The following is a 14,022-nucleotide window of genomic DNA, read 5'->3' as shown; positions in this document are numbered from 1 at the left end:
GAGCAGGTCTAGGCCAATCTATGTCAAATTATGAACAGAGACCCAACTTCAATACAGGGTAAGACTCAGTCTGACCCCACCATAATCCATCATGAGCCTTGCACAGTGCAGTACTTAGGTAGTTACAGTGGCGAGGAAAAACGTCATTTTAACAGGCAGAAACCTCAGGCAGAACCAGACTCATGTTAGACAGACATCATGCCTTGACCGACCAAAGAAGGTTCACCAGAAGAAGACAAGCTTACCAGTGTCCTATGTCTGAATTTAAGTTCATTTGGTCAGTCTGAACTGGTAATAGTGGTTGAGCCTTCCGCCCCAAACAATTGGTTGAGTGTCCCTTTTTTTTACGAATCCAAGGTGGCAACCCTACTCTGACTATTGGCGACAAGTGTTTCAAATTGAGCCAAAAGGCTGTTTATCTCACTTAAAGTTAATAAAGATAGAAACAGCAAGCTGATATACAGAATAACATAAAACTCTCAGGTATCATATTGTTTGTATCACAAGGCAAGAAAGCTAATAAACCATCTTAGCATCCTAAGATAGCAAGCATCCCAGCTAGTCCTGTATATACTTGCTCGTTCCCTAAATTGAGCATTTTGATTTTAAGTTCAGACTTTATTATTATTATTAATATGTACAACAGTTGGTAATCTGAGGCATACTTTCCGAAGTTTAAATAAATATGTTGAATGAAATGGCTATAGGGAACCTTGTAACCATGTTAGCACAGATGCTTATATTTGAAATAGAAGCTAAGCTAACTGGCTTTGATGAGTAGTGCAGATAAATTCGGCTGTTTGTACCTCTTGGATAGATTATGTAATGATTATTACAGATTACCTCTCAGCATTTTTATATTTTATTGTGTTTTACTTTGTTGTATTAACTATTAGGTAGCATCTTAGTTTATTTTACTTGTTGAGTCTTTTAGTGTTTCATTATCTTATTAATTTATTTTATTTTGGTGAATTTCTTATCTTATTTTACCTCCAGTGTTTCCTCAGTTTGTTCAGCAACTTTTTAAAAATGGATTTTTATTATTTATTTGTTTTTATTAATACTATTTTTTGCATATATCCTGTTCTTGACCTTACATATGGGTTGTGGGATGGTGGGGGTCTTCTTTTTTTTGTATTTTTATTTTATTTTATTATTATTTTTTTTTATGTACAGTACTTTGTGTTATAATCATTGTATGAAAAGCGCTTTACGAATTAAGTCTGATTGATTGATAAACTAAGAGCCCTGTGCAACTCATGTAAAACCACTGATGTTAGATTTGACAATTCCATTATTTAAAAAAACTATAATCATTCTGTTTTCTATAGATCATTTTATTGTGAAGGGCTCAATGCTGAACATCCGGTGTTCTTGTTTTCATTAGCGTTACTTGTCACAGAGAAAGGGTGATAAAGATCCCATTCTTCAGCTTTTTTGTTTCATGGTGACTCTGATATCTCTCTCGGATTGAACAGTTCTTGTCATCGTCCCAGTGTGCTCTGTTGGGGTTCATGGGAGCCGGGACAGAACATCACCCGAGGCGGTGAGACTGCAGGCTGGACTGTTTAGCAGGCAGAGGAGCCAGCTGGCACTCCACAGAAAACCAGGAATTTCTCTCTTTACGCAACAAACTGTGCAGCTGCAAAACGGCATCAGGTCAACCAGAGAAAACTGTTCGAGACCGGAAAGAGGTCAAATAGATCAAGCAATAAAGGCTGGTATTGATGATTTTATGTGACATGGATTATGCTGCAGCACTTTTGAATAGATGAAGAAAGAGAAGTCAACATACAATATGCTGGATAGTGTTTGAAAAATACTGTCTGCATCTCAGGGAGTTATAACACCAGGAATAAAAAGAGACAAAAACAATGTTAACATTATTCAATACATAGAAATTAAAGATTTTATAGGGAAGCTAAATATAAGGATATGGACATTAAATGTGTGTTTTTAATGATACTATGACTTGTGCATTGCAGTGAACACTTTACATTTTAAATGAAATAAATGTTGCATGTAACATCTTCATACTCAGTGATTTAATCCATTGTTTTGGGATCTAAAAACACTTTATAATCCAGATGTTGCAACAGACTTCTTGGTCTGTGCTTTAATTCCAAAAGCCAGAGATATAATCAGATCATTTCTAATTGAGACTTTTTTAAACAATGATTGTTTTTGGTCCTTTTTTAAAAAAATCCCTAACAGTCATCAGAGACTTCTCCCTCAGGTATTTCATACATTTCCTCTTGTGTCTCAGTTTTCTAGAGTACTCCGGACTGCAGTACCTCTCCTGGTCTCGGTGAGCCTCCTCAGCTGGTGATGCTCCAAGTTTCCAACAAACAAAGCAGCGGTGGAGGTGGTTTGTGATTTCTTAAAGCCTGATTCACTGGCAGTGAGCAATACATGCAGGAATGCTGCCAGACATTGTTGTAGCTCCTCTAGATAAGGAACGTCTGCTTACCCAGACTTACAGCACACTCTTTTAAAGCCTGATCATGCATATTATAAATACTTAAACTGTAGTAATCAGTCATTTAAATATCAAGACTTTAGACATCCATGATGAGAAGATGGGTGCTTAAGGCATTCATTCATGGAGGGTAAGGAAGACAACTTATGGGGACAATGAAAGGAGGATGAAAAGTCTAAAGTGGTTATTTAAAGAAATACAAGTGAAGACACAGTCATATTGGCTTAAGAGCTATATTTGTCATGAAGGAATAGTTTAGGGATGTTTTATAACGGAACAATTCTTTCTAGTGCGTCTTTCATAGGGCCAGTCTCATGAGATTGACTCATAAACTCGTAAATCTTTCCGTCTTTTCTAACATCTCATCAATTCTGTATCCTTTTTTTGGCCAAAGTAAGCTTCCATACACACAAGAAGTGCACTAGTTTTGTACATAGCAGGTCAATCTTGTAAATAATTAGCATTAAATGATATTTTTAATTCTTCATTTGCTACTTCAATCAATCAATCTTTATTTTATAGCGCCAAATCACAACAAATGTTACCTGAAGACTCTTTCCAAACAGAGCAGGTCTAGACCGTACTCTATGTTCTATTATTAACAAAGACCAAACATCAAGACAGGATAAGATCCAGTCCCATCTTACAGACAGGACTCAGTCTGATCTCATCTTAATCCACCATGAGCAGAACACTTTGCAGCATTTAGCAAGTTACAGTGGCAAGGACAAACTTCCTCTAACAGGCAGAAACCTCCAGCAGGACCAGACTCATGTTAGACACACATTTGCAACAAAGCTAATAAAAGTAGCTATAAAAACATTATAACACATATATATCCAAAATTGAGATAATATTGATGGGTAAGGAAAAATTACAAAAACTAAAGGAGAATGTAAGATAGTTCATAATAATACCTTTATTTATAAAGCACCTTTTAAAACCACAGAGTACAAAGTGCTTGAAAAGCTACAGGGCACATAAAAAACACACAGAGACCCAAACAACGATTCAACCTGACATCACAGGCAACACAGGAACCTGATAATATGTACTGAGACCAGAGGGACCAGGAAAGTAAGACAAATGGAATATAAAGGGGATGAAACAATAAAAGGGGCTACAAGCAGTAAAAAAAAATGGACAAATTACTAAAAGAGCTAAGAAATAAGGTGAAATAAAAGGAATACAGAGATAAAATCATCAATATAGATAAAGCATTTAAGGGTAAAAGAGATGAAAGAAATTAAAATAGAATTAATGAAGCTAAGAAGCTAAAAGACAATAACAAGTATGGAAGGCATAAATAGATTAAAGCATTATATGAAGATAAAATAAGTGAAATGAATAAATACATCAAGGTGAATTAAAGCAATAAAGGCAGTAAATGAGATATTAGAGAGTAAAACAATTAAAGGAAAATAAGATGGGATAAAAAGTAAAAGATTAGCCATAAGTAAGGAAAATGCAATAAAAGTTGCTTTTTTGTTAATAAATCTGTTTTAAAATATCAGTACAAACATATAATTCTTCAAACATTATTACTACACATTTTTAATATATTTTTTTATAGGCTTGATCCCTCCAAACAGTGACATTAGTCCATTTAACTTCTTGCGAATGTTTCAGTGATTTATTTTGTTATCTTAAAAAAACATACCCCCAAAAAACTCCACCTCCCATGATGCACTTCGAGGGGGGCGTCGTCCTCAGCAGCCCATGCACTCACGCTGCATAGCTAGCATGAGCTGAACTGTTAATAACTGTTCAATAATTCTCTAGTTTTGATCGTTGTGGTCTGAGTCGGTCCATCCGGACAGCATGGCCTCAGAGGGGGACGACGCGCTGCTGGTCCTGATCTACCAGCACCTGAAGACCAGCGGGTACAAGAAGGCTGCTAAAGTCCTGGAGAAACACGTTCCTCAGGTAAGAGGTCTCGGGATTCAACATTTGCTGCCTTGTGTAGTGTAGACCTGATCTGCATTACTTCGACCTCTGTAACACGCTTTACTCTGACTCTTTTCATGGTTTCTTCACATTTCTGAGAGAGATGCACATCTGAGGGGTTGCATAAGAGCATGAATTAAATATAAAGGTGATTTCAGTGTGTGTTCTCTTGCTCCAGTGTTTATGTAGAGCTGCAGGTCAGTTGGTGTGTGTGTGTGTGTGTGAAGCAGCCTCAATGTGTGTTGAAGCACATGGCTCCTTTCTTGGGCCTCTTGCAGGAAAAGAACATTATGTTACAGAAGCTGCATGGTCGTCCAAATAGCCCTGCTACTAGCCTGCTGCTGTACCCTGATACCCCATTCAACATTTTCAATGTATTTACTGATTTGAGTTGTTATTTTGTGTTTAATGTGCTAGAGCTTCGACTTACTCCTAGAAAATCAAATTATCAATCAACATTATTTTAAAATAGAAAAACATTATGTTTAATTTTTCAAGCATGTTTTGGGTTTTATTTGGGATTTTGTACGTTGGCTGGGAAGTGCAAAGCAAATTTAAACGCTTTTTCCAAGAACAAAACAACTTTACATTTAAGAAAACACAGCAGATTCTAAAGGAAAAAGAATGTACCAATGATTTTCAAAATAAAAGATGTCTGTGATATGAAAATGTGTAACAGCCAGGGTATTAAGTAGGGCCCTACGATTTCTGCGCTCACGGAATCGCGGACGGAATTGCGCAATTGGCCAATAAAAACTGAATCTACAGTTAAACGCGGAATATTGCGTAAATTGACAAAATGTGACTGAAATGCTGTCATCATGAGGAGAAGGAACGTTTGTCTGGGGAAATGTTTCCAGGGACCGCTCATTCGTGGCACCACCCGTGCATCTCCTCCAAGCGGCAAACTCCGGTCTCAAACGATGAAGCCAATGCGGAAGTGATATTTACTGCAATACATCGAAAATCCGCTTGAGGCTGGCTGCAGAAACACCGGAAACCACATAGATATGAATGGGAAAAAGACGATCTTTGCAGCATTAATAAACATGTTTACAGCCTGGTTCAAAAAACGGCTTGGCCCTACAACGCTAATCTCTCTAATGGCACACACTGTACGGGGGGTGAATTTTTTTCTAACATGACGGTTAAGAAGATATTAAGATTATGAGTTTTGCCCAAATAAGGACATGACTGACGTGACTCCCGGTCGGGAACACACAGCCATTGGCTAAGAGGCTAACACTACGTAACACTCTGCCTAGTTGAGTTCCGCATTACCAATATGGCTGCTGCCGTCGATTGGCTTCAAAACAGCTCTCGGGAACAGATGGGTGACGTCACGGATACTACGTCCATATTTTATACAGTCTATGATCTCCTCACAAACACTCTCCCGCCCCCAGCCAAAATAAACAAAATGTTGAAGCGGCCACCAGAAACACTGTTCTGCAAAAAAATCACAAAACTCATCTCTTACTCCAAAATACAGAGCTGAACAGCTGACAACTGATGTGTTACATCAATAAATTTAAGGATTTTTACATTTCATTAACGGACATTTTATTCACTGACACAAAAAGCAAACACTATATGGTGGTAAAATAAGTGTAAAGGGTAAAAAACTGAATTCTAAAATATTAAAAACGAAAAAACAGAATTTGGAAAAAAATAAAACAGATATCATAGGGCCCTAATTAATCATAGACTGTATAAATAATGGATGTAGTATCCGTGACGTCACCCATCTGTTTCTGAAGCGCTGTTTTTGAGGCCAATCGTTGGTGGCAGCCATATTGGAAATGCTGAACTCAAAGGAAAAGAGGCGGGCTTTGAGCCTCCTCGCCAACAGGTACAGTTTTCCCGCCTGTCAGTCAAGTCAGCTGTGCCTCTCGTAATGGAAAACTCGTAATATAGTAATATTAATATCTCGGAAATTGCTGCGTTATGAAAAATTCACCCCCCCTACAGTGTGTGCAGATCGAGAAATGAGCTATCCAGACTACACTCGTTGTTTGTACCAGGCTCTAAACATGTTTATTTCTGCTGTAAAGATCGGCTATTTTGAATTAGTGTGTACGTGGTTTCCAGTACTTCTGGAGTCAGCTTCAAGTGGACACTTGAAGAACTGCAGTTTTTAACACTTCCACATTGGCTTCAATTCTCGTGGCTGGAGGTTGCAGCTTGGTTTTAATATATATTTGACATTAACAACCCTGTTTACACTAAAACATTTTGATTCAGACTGATAAGAGAACATCTCAAAATGTGTTCCTGCCAATCACAGCTACATCAAATTATCACCGAAAAACTGAAAGGCATGTCCACCAGGGGCTTTCACATTAGACATCTTACGGCTGCGACTTTAAATGGATTTTGTAATTTTTTTTTGGTAAAACCCTTTGTGATCAATCAATAATAATTTTCTGTATAACACATCAGAAAACTGGATCATCAGAGGTTTTATCTTTTTCAACCAGCAGCCCGTAAACAATACTCAAACCACATTTCTGCAAAGATTAACTTGAAAAATTAAACAATATTTGCTGATTCCTTTTCTGTTGATCAACTAATTTGTTCATCAGTAGAAGTTGCAGCTCTAGGGAAGAAACGTTGAATTGAAATATAAAATGTATGGATGCATGTCCGCTTAGGGCTTCCGTAGTCCGGTATGCATCTTCAGGCTTTATAAAAAGCTGCTACATTGATGATTTTTAAAGGTATTTATTGAAATTCAGTCCAAACCTCCCTTTCAGTCTGAACTTTTCAAACACATCAGATGTTAAAACTTAACTTTGTGACGTTCATTGTTCTCTCTTGTACTTTTACAGTGTTGTATTCCTTGTGTCTGTTTTGGTGAAACTTGTTCTTTGGTCAGTCAGAAGTTTCAGGTTTCAGTCCCTCAGGCTAAAAATACCATCGTCTGAAGTCGCTGACAAAGTTTAAGGAAAATTTGTCTTCAGCAGCTTTTTTAGCGCCTCTCCGAGTCGTCCCTGTTCTTCAGAAATTGTGACGAAGATACCAAGCTCTCATTGGTAATCACTCTGCTGCGGATTCATTTCCTGGAGCATGTGGCATCAAAGAGAAGCCATTCCTTCACAGGAAATTTGCCTTTTCCCCTTTTAGCTCATCTTTTTTTCCCATCTGTTTGATGGTTGTTGTCTTTTCAGGAACATCAGCCAACCACATCACAGTCGATGCAATGTTCAGTTTCTCCTGATTTTTCTGGAAAAGTTGAACAATACTGAATGTTTTTAGTGTGTTTTATGAACGTTGTTTTTTCTGTTTGGAAGGTGGAAACGACTGAGGAGAGCTCCAACCTTCAAGATATCTACACTGGCTGGAGGAAGTAAGTCATAAAGTTCACATGGTCTAGAAAGTTAAGGTAGCATAAAAGACTGTATCCATGAGGTATGGAGGGAATAATCACAGTAAACGAATACATAATTTGCATCAAACTGCAAGAAATGATGAGAAAAGATGCCAAACCTGTCCCCACAATCTAACATTAACTTGAAAACCTAACTAACCGACTTGTTTGAAAGTAAGAAAACACTCACAAAGAAGGTCAAAAGTGAGCACAATTTATTTAACACAGTTAATCACAGAGTTACAAAGTCAAGTGAACCATGTATAAAGCCTGGTTTATACTTCTGCAATGAATCGTTGGCGTAGCCCACGCGCTTAAGTCCCATAGCTATGTAGTGGCCTACGCACGTAGCCAACGTGGACCTCCACCAAAATGTGATAACGCATCGAATTGCAAGCCCTGTGATTGGTCCGCTCGTCTCCTCTCTATTCTTCCTTGTAATCATTACTGTATGATACAAAGTAACATGTATCAGCTGTAAATTAACATAATAAGTTTGGAATTGTGAAAAAGTAAACAGAACGTAGCGGGCTGGAAACAGACGACACGACTATCAGAGAGACCACACTGCCTTTCAGCGTTTTGAGAGAGTATTGCTGCGTGACAAGGAAACATCGACACACAAGTATGTAATGCTCACCTCTGCGTCGACCACTGCTGCGTAGGGTCAACAATGAAGTATAAACCAGCCTTAATGGTTTGCTGAGGGTGGCTAAGGATAGCAGAGCTAGCACCACCAGGTTTTAACGTCCAGTCAAGTTAACCAGACATGGCCTACACACATCTTTATCTCAATTTTAAAGATACTGACACACCATGACACGCCATGGGATGCTGTTTGTCTTCTGTGTTTGCTTACATCTGGGTAGTAGGGCATTGTAGCATTACTGCAGTAGCCTTTTAGCTAGTGGTGGGTGGCTGCGTTACAGCATAGAAAAGACACATGACCGGCATTTTGGGCTTGCATGAATAAAAATATTACTATCTAATTTTTTAGTCAAGTAAAGGCGCTCATCTCCGCATTAAACTGTGTGTTTGGTGTTTCTTTATATTAGATCTTAGGCGTTTTGTTTCCTGCTCAATAATATCACCATCATTGTTTATTTTTATGTAAACACCAACATTCATTTTTGTCTCTTGGAGTCACAGCAGAAAGAGACAGTAGTTTGGACAAGAGGCTCCAAACTGTGTCCGTGAACAGGATGTTACTATAGGTGTGTGTTCATGTGTGTGTATGTGTACTGTCTCCTGTGAATGGACACTTGGCCTTCTGCCCAGTGCTTCCTGGGATTTGGCTTCCAATCCCCGCCAGCCCGGGAGGATTTAATGTGCAGCCGATTAATGAATGAATGAATAAATGACCTCAGCTCACATCTATGATTCCCCTCAGTGTGAATCTCACACTGTAATTATACGAATCAAACAAAGCTCAGAGCAGTTGTTTGAGCAAGTACAATTAAATATGACATTTTTCAGCAGCTGTATTTTTTAGAAAGTACGTTATTTTAGTCCTTAACCTGTTTGAAAAGCTTCCTTCAGGTTTTATTGACTTACAGAAAATACAAAGATGTTTTTTGTACTTTAAGATTGGGCTGTGTGCCTTTTATTTTGAAAGGACAGCTTTAGAGAGACAGGAAATATGTCGGAATCAGTAGGGTTCACTCCATGATGCCCCAAAGACCACATTTCAAGCTTTTTCCTGGAATAAAATTGATCCTTTAAACGTTTGTTTTCAGCTCAGCCAGGTGTGTTTTCAAGTTGAGCTTATTTCCGCATTATGCTCATCGGTCACATACCAACACGTTCCCCTGCCAGGATGATACTTTCTGCTTGAAAACCCTTTTGACGTTCAGACGTCTGATGGTCTGCAGGGCATCTGAAAATTCTTTGACTTGTTTTCACCTACAGGAACTGACTTTATAGAGATTTAGTCACATGCAAAGGTGCAAAACTTTACTAACCAACTAGTCTGGAGGTCCGTAAACACTCAAAAGGCAAGTTTATTTATAAAGCATCATTTATACAAAGAGCAATTAAAAGTGCTTTACAGAGTTAAAAACAAAATGAAAACCAGAACAGTACAGACAGCAGACACTTCAAGCATTTACATTTTATATGTGGCCAGTTTGATCTACTCTCTCTCTCTCTTTATGTAACTTAGTGTACATAGTAAATAGTGTTGGGTCTTATTATTTATTTAAATTAGGAGGGATCATTATAAATAATTAGCCCCCTTAGCTGCTCTGAAGTCCGTAACTTGCATATTCTTAGATGGGACATCCACCAGATCCGTGTCCGCAGCCAGAACGCAACGGAGCAGATCCAGTGGAAGTTAACACATTGATTAGAATAGAAACCTATCAGATCTGGTGCCGGGATGGATCGGAGACAGACCGGACACGAATCTAGTTGAATTTGGCCATTACTGTCCCGCCGGACACAGATTCACAACTGATCTCGTCTTAACCGAAATACACCTTTAATCATTCGATTCATCTCAGAACTTCTTCCCAAGGATTAAGACTCACACATTGAGTCTTTTCTGTGTCGAGTCGCAGCCCGTAGTTGGCTCAGACCTCTTGACACCCCTATAGGGTGCCTGTATGCCCAACATCTAATTATAGATCCTATATCAGGTTAATTCCATAATGCCATAGCTTGTCAAAAGACAGTCAGAAGTGAGCACATGTATAAATAATTTAAAACAATAGTCTGTATAAATAATGGACGTAGTATCCGTGATGTCACCCATCTGTTCCTGAGCGCTGTTTTAAAGCCAATCGTCTGTGGGAGCCATATTGGTAATGCTGAACTCAACCAAACTTAGTGTGAGCCTCCTAGCCAACAGCTATGTGCTCCTGCCTGACAATCAAGTCAGCCATGTCCTTATTTGGGCAAAAACTCGTTATCTTAATATCCTCTGTAAAAAATTCACCCCCCGTACAGTGTGTGCCGATAGAGAAATTAGCTACGTCGACGTAAAACGTTTTTTGATCCAGACTGTAAACATGTTTATTTCTGCTGTAAAGATTGTCTTCTTTGAATGGGTGTGTATGTGGTTTCCGGTGTTTCTGCAGCCAGCCTCAAGTGGACGCTCGATGAATTGCAGTTTTTAACCCTTCCACATGGGCCTCATATTTTGAGACTGGAGGTTGCTGCTTGTTTTAAACTGGTTTACTGAGTGTGACTAAGGATAGCAGAGCTAGCACCTCCAGCATTCAGTCGTCCTTGCAGGACGCGGCCTACACAAAACTTTATCTCAATGTTTGTGATACTTCAGGAAGCTGCAGCTGTAACTTCATGTTTCAGATACATATTTAATCCACATTTACGCACACGTCCGATCAGCGTCAGAGCCATAAATCCAAAATCAGGTTTTAAGGAAGTTCTCCTTCTGTTTTGAATTCCCTGTGCCACTTTCCCCGAATCATTGATCATTTTTTGTACAAAATCTGTGAGAAATAAAATATTCTTGTGTGTGTGTGTTTCAGGCTGTGCTCTCTGGCTCAGCATGCCAAACAAGAGTCGGATGACCCAGCAACTTTAAAGAACAACATCATCAAGCCAGAACCTGCCACCAGTGAAGGAGAAGAGGGTGCAGACGCCAAACTCTCCGACACCCCAGAGGAGAATCACGTGGATGCCAAACCTCCATCAGGTAAGAGCTGCTGCGTTTTTATTCAAAGCATGTACGTCACGTCTGTTAACTGGCTGATTGTTTTATTCTGTGTGAAGCAGTTCGTGCCAGAGTTGTTGGAGTTTTCACTTTTAAGAGCTCATTGTTTTATTTTTTATGTGTATGATGATTTTGGCTTCTTGCACATCGGATCAAGAGTGTGGTTGAGTTTCTTGAGTATCGGGTTCCAACGGTGGCCTCTTGTTTTCATTCTTCTGCTTCAGAGTCGGTGACAGAAGCTGAGACGATGTCGGAGCAGCTGCAGTGTCCTGAAGAAGACACCAAGACAACAAACTCTGATAGCAAAGAGGAAGTAGAGGAGAAGGAGGAGGAGGAGACACAAATGGAGCAAGAGGTGAGCAAGTAGAATCACACAGGACTCATAAGTGTCTTCACAGATACACTGAAACACGTATGAACCATCTTAGAAGTGAGAAAAGTGAAGCCTCCCTCTCTCCAACTCTTCAGCCTCGGCTGCTTTAAGCTGCAGCCACCAAATCAAAACCTCAGACTTTGATTTCATCCCCCTCCTCTTCATCTTGTCTGCCACCACACATTTTCATTATTCCTGTGATCTCAGTGATCTGCAGCTGACACTGTCCTTCAGTCAACAAAGTGCAGCTGTTGGCCTTCGTTGCCAGGAGAGGAGACTGGCACTGTTACTGCAGGAAAATGAAGAACAATGAAAGGGCGGTTGTGACCAAGTCTGCAAGAGTTAAACTAATAAGCAATGCACAGTTAGACTAATGAGTGGCATCAAGTCAGATGTACATGTTTATGTAAGTTTTTGTCCTTTCCAATAACACAGGGATCCAGGGCGCCGGTTTTGCTTAGCTTACTACTCACTACATTCCCCATCTTTTATCAGAGCTGTTCTCTAATAAAGGCTAGATTAAAAAACTGTACAGGGAGCCATAAACTATGAAATGCATTTTATTACACCAATCAAACACGAATACTCTCTGGACCTGATTCACTTAATGATTGCAGCTGCTAAAACTGTGGAAATGAGCCAAAATCACAACAAACATTATCTGAAGACTCTTTCCAAACAGAGCAGGTCTAGACCGTACTCTGTTCTATTATGAACAAAGACCCAACATCAAGACAGGATAAGATCCAGTCTCATCTTACAGACAGGACTCAGTCTGATCTCATCTTAATCCACCATGAGCAGAGCACTTTGCAGCATTTAGCAAGTTACAGTGGCAAGGACAAACCTCCTTTAACAGGCAGAAACCTCCAGCAGGACCAGACTCATGTTAGACACACATCTGCTGAGACCGTGTTGGAGAGAGGGATAGAGGGAGATTAAGAGAGAGAGAGATGATAGTGATGAGATGGATAGTTGTATGTCCACAGCAGCAGACCATCTATGGCAGAGGAACCTACGAGACAAGGGAGCTCAAGGACTCCAGAAAGGTCTATGGTTAGTAACTTTAATGGAACAGGGAGAGTTAAAGTAAGTGATGGGGAGAGAGACAGGATCCAAGTGTGTCAGTTCCCCCGGCAGTTTAAGCCTATAGCAGCATAACTAAGATCTGGTCCAAGCCTGATCCAGCTCTAACTATAAGCTTTATCAAAAAGGAAAGTTTGAAGCCTACTCTTAAAAGTAGAGAGCGTGTCTGCATCCTGGACTCTGACAGGTAGATGATTCCAAAGGAGAGGGGCCTGATAACTGAAGGTTCTACCTCCAATACTACTTTTAGAGACTTCAGGTACTAGAGAAGCTTTCATGCTGGGAGCGTAGTGTTCTAGAGGGGTAATTGGGCACTATGAGCTCTTTAAGGTTCCTTCCTGTACAGTTAGAAGGATTTAAACCCTGATTATGATAGAAGTAGTGATGCCAAAGTCACATAAACTCATGCAGGGTGGAGATAAGTTGGATATACAGTGTGACATTTGTCAACAACCTCGACAATCAACTGGTAAGAGTCCCTCAGCATCCAGCTCATCATACAGTATGTGGGCTGATCTTAGCACAGTCAGGATGAGAGTGCACAGCGAAGCTCTGAAAAAAATCTGAAATTGGAAGGACCTCTTGTTATCAAAGTATAATGAATGTGTTTTAGTGATTTTGTTCTGGTATATAAGAGGAAGCAGAACATTTCTTTGAGTTCGGAGATCATCCGTTTTTACTACGAAGCGCTCGTTTAATCCGAAGTCGACCTCAAACAAAGGAAGAGAAAGTTAAGATCTCATGATTGAGATGAGTGAGGACTCATTTGGAAGCAGCAGGAAATCACCTCACAGAAAAACACACACACACACACACACACGCACACGCACACACGCATAACTGTTGTCCAGTGGCTGTAATAATGTGCAGATGGATGGACAGTAGCTGCAGTGTTATTATTTGCCCTTTGAAATTCACAGACACACATTTCATGTCTGCCTGTCTGTCCTGTAGCTGTTGGTTGTTATTTCAGGAGTGTGTGTGTTTGGTGTGTGTGTGTGTGTGTGTGTGTGTGTCCACATCCCTGTCTCTGTTGGCCCACTGATGCAGCAGATAAAGCTGTTTGGACAGAAACTGTGTGTGACAGGATG

At 39.7% G+C, this 14,022-nt stretch overlaps 1 protein-coding gene across 3 annotated transcripts in view; it reads left to right on the top strand.

The window, feature by feature from the left end:
* The first annotated feature begins 4,166 nt into the window (after positions 1-4,166).
* LOC117826387 (DNA ligase 1-like) overlaps positions 4,167-14,022 on the top strand; it is a 28,904-nt gene continuing 19,048 nt past the window's right edge. For 2 of the 3 annotated variants that reach the window (XM_034702390.1, XM_034702388.1), the window contains exons 1-4: positions 4,168-4,405; positions 7,720-7,775; positions 11,288-11,454; positions 11,697-11,827. In XM_034702390.1, coding sequence (XP_034558281.1) covers positions 4,301-4,405; positions 7,720-7,775; positions 11,288-11,454; positions 11,697-11,827 — 459 coding nt within the window. In that variant the 5' untranslated portion in view covers positions 4,168-4,300. Of the gene's footprint in view, positions 4,406-7,719; positions 7,776-11,287; positions 11,455-11,696; positions 11,828-14,022 lie in introns of all 3 variants that reach the window. The other variant, XM_034702389.1, reaches the window with a different exon arrangement.

This window comes from Notolabrus celidotus, chromosome 15, assembly GCF_009762535.1.
Source record: "Notolabrus celidotus isolate fNotCel1 chromosome 15, fNotCel1.pri, whole genome shotgun sequence".
Lineage (NCBI taxonomy): Eukaryota > Metazoa > Chordata > Actinopteri > Labriformes > Labridae > Notolabrus > Notolabrus celidotus.
This window is presented reverse-complemented; position numbering and strand designations above follow the sequence as displayed.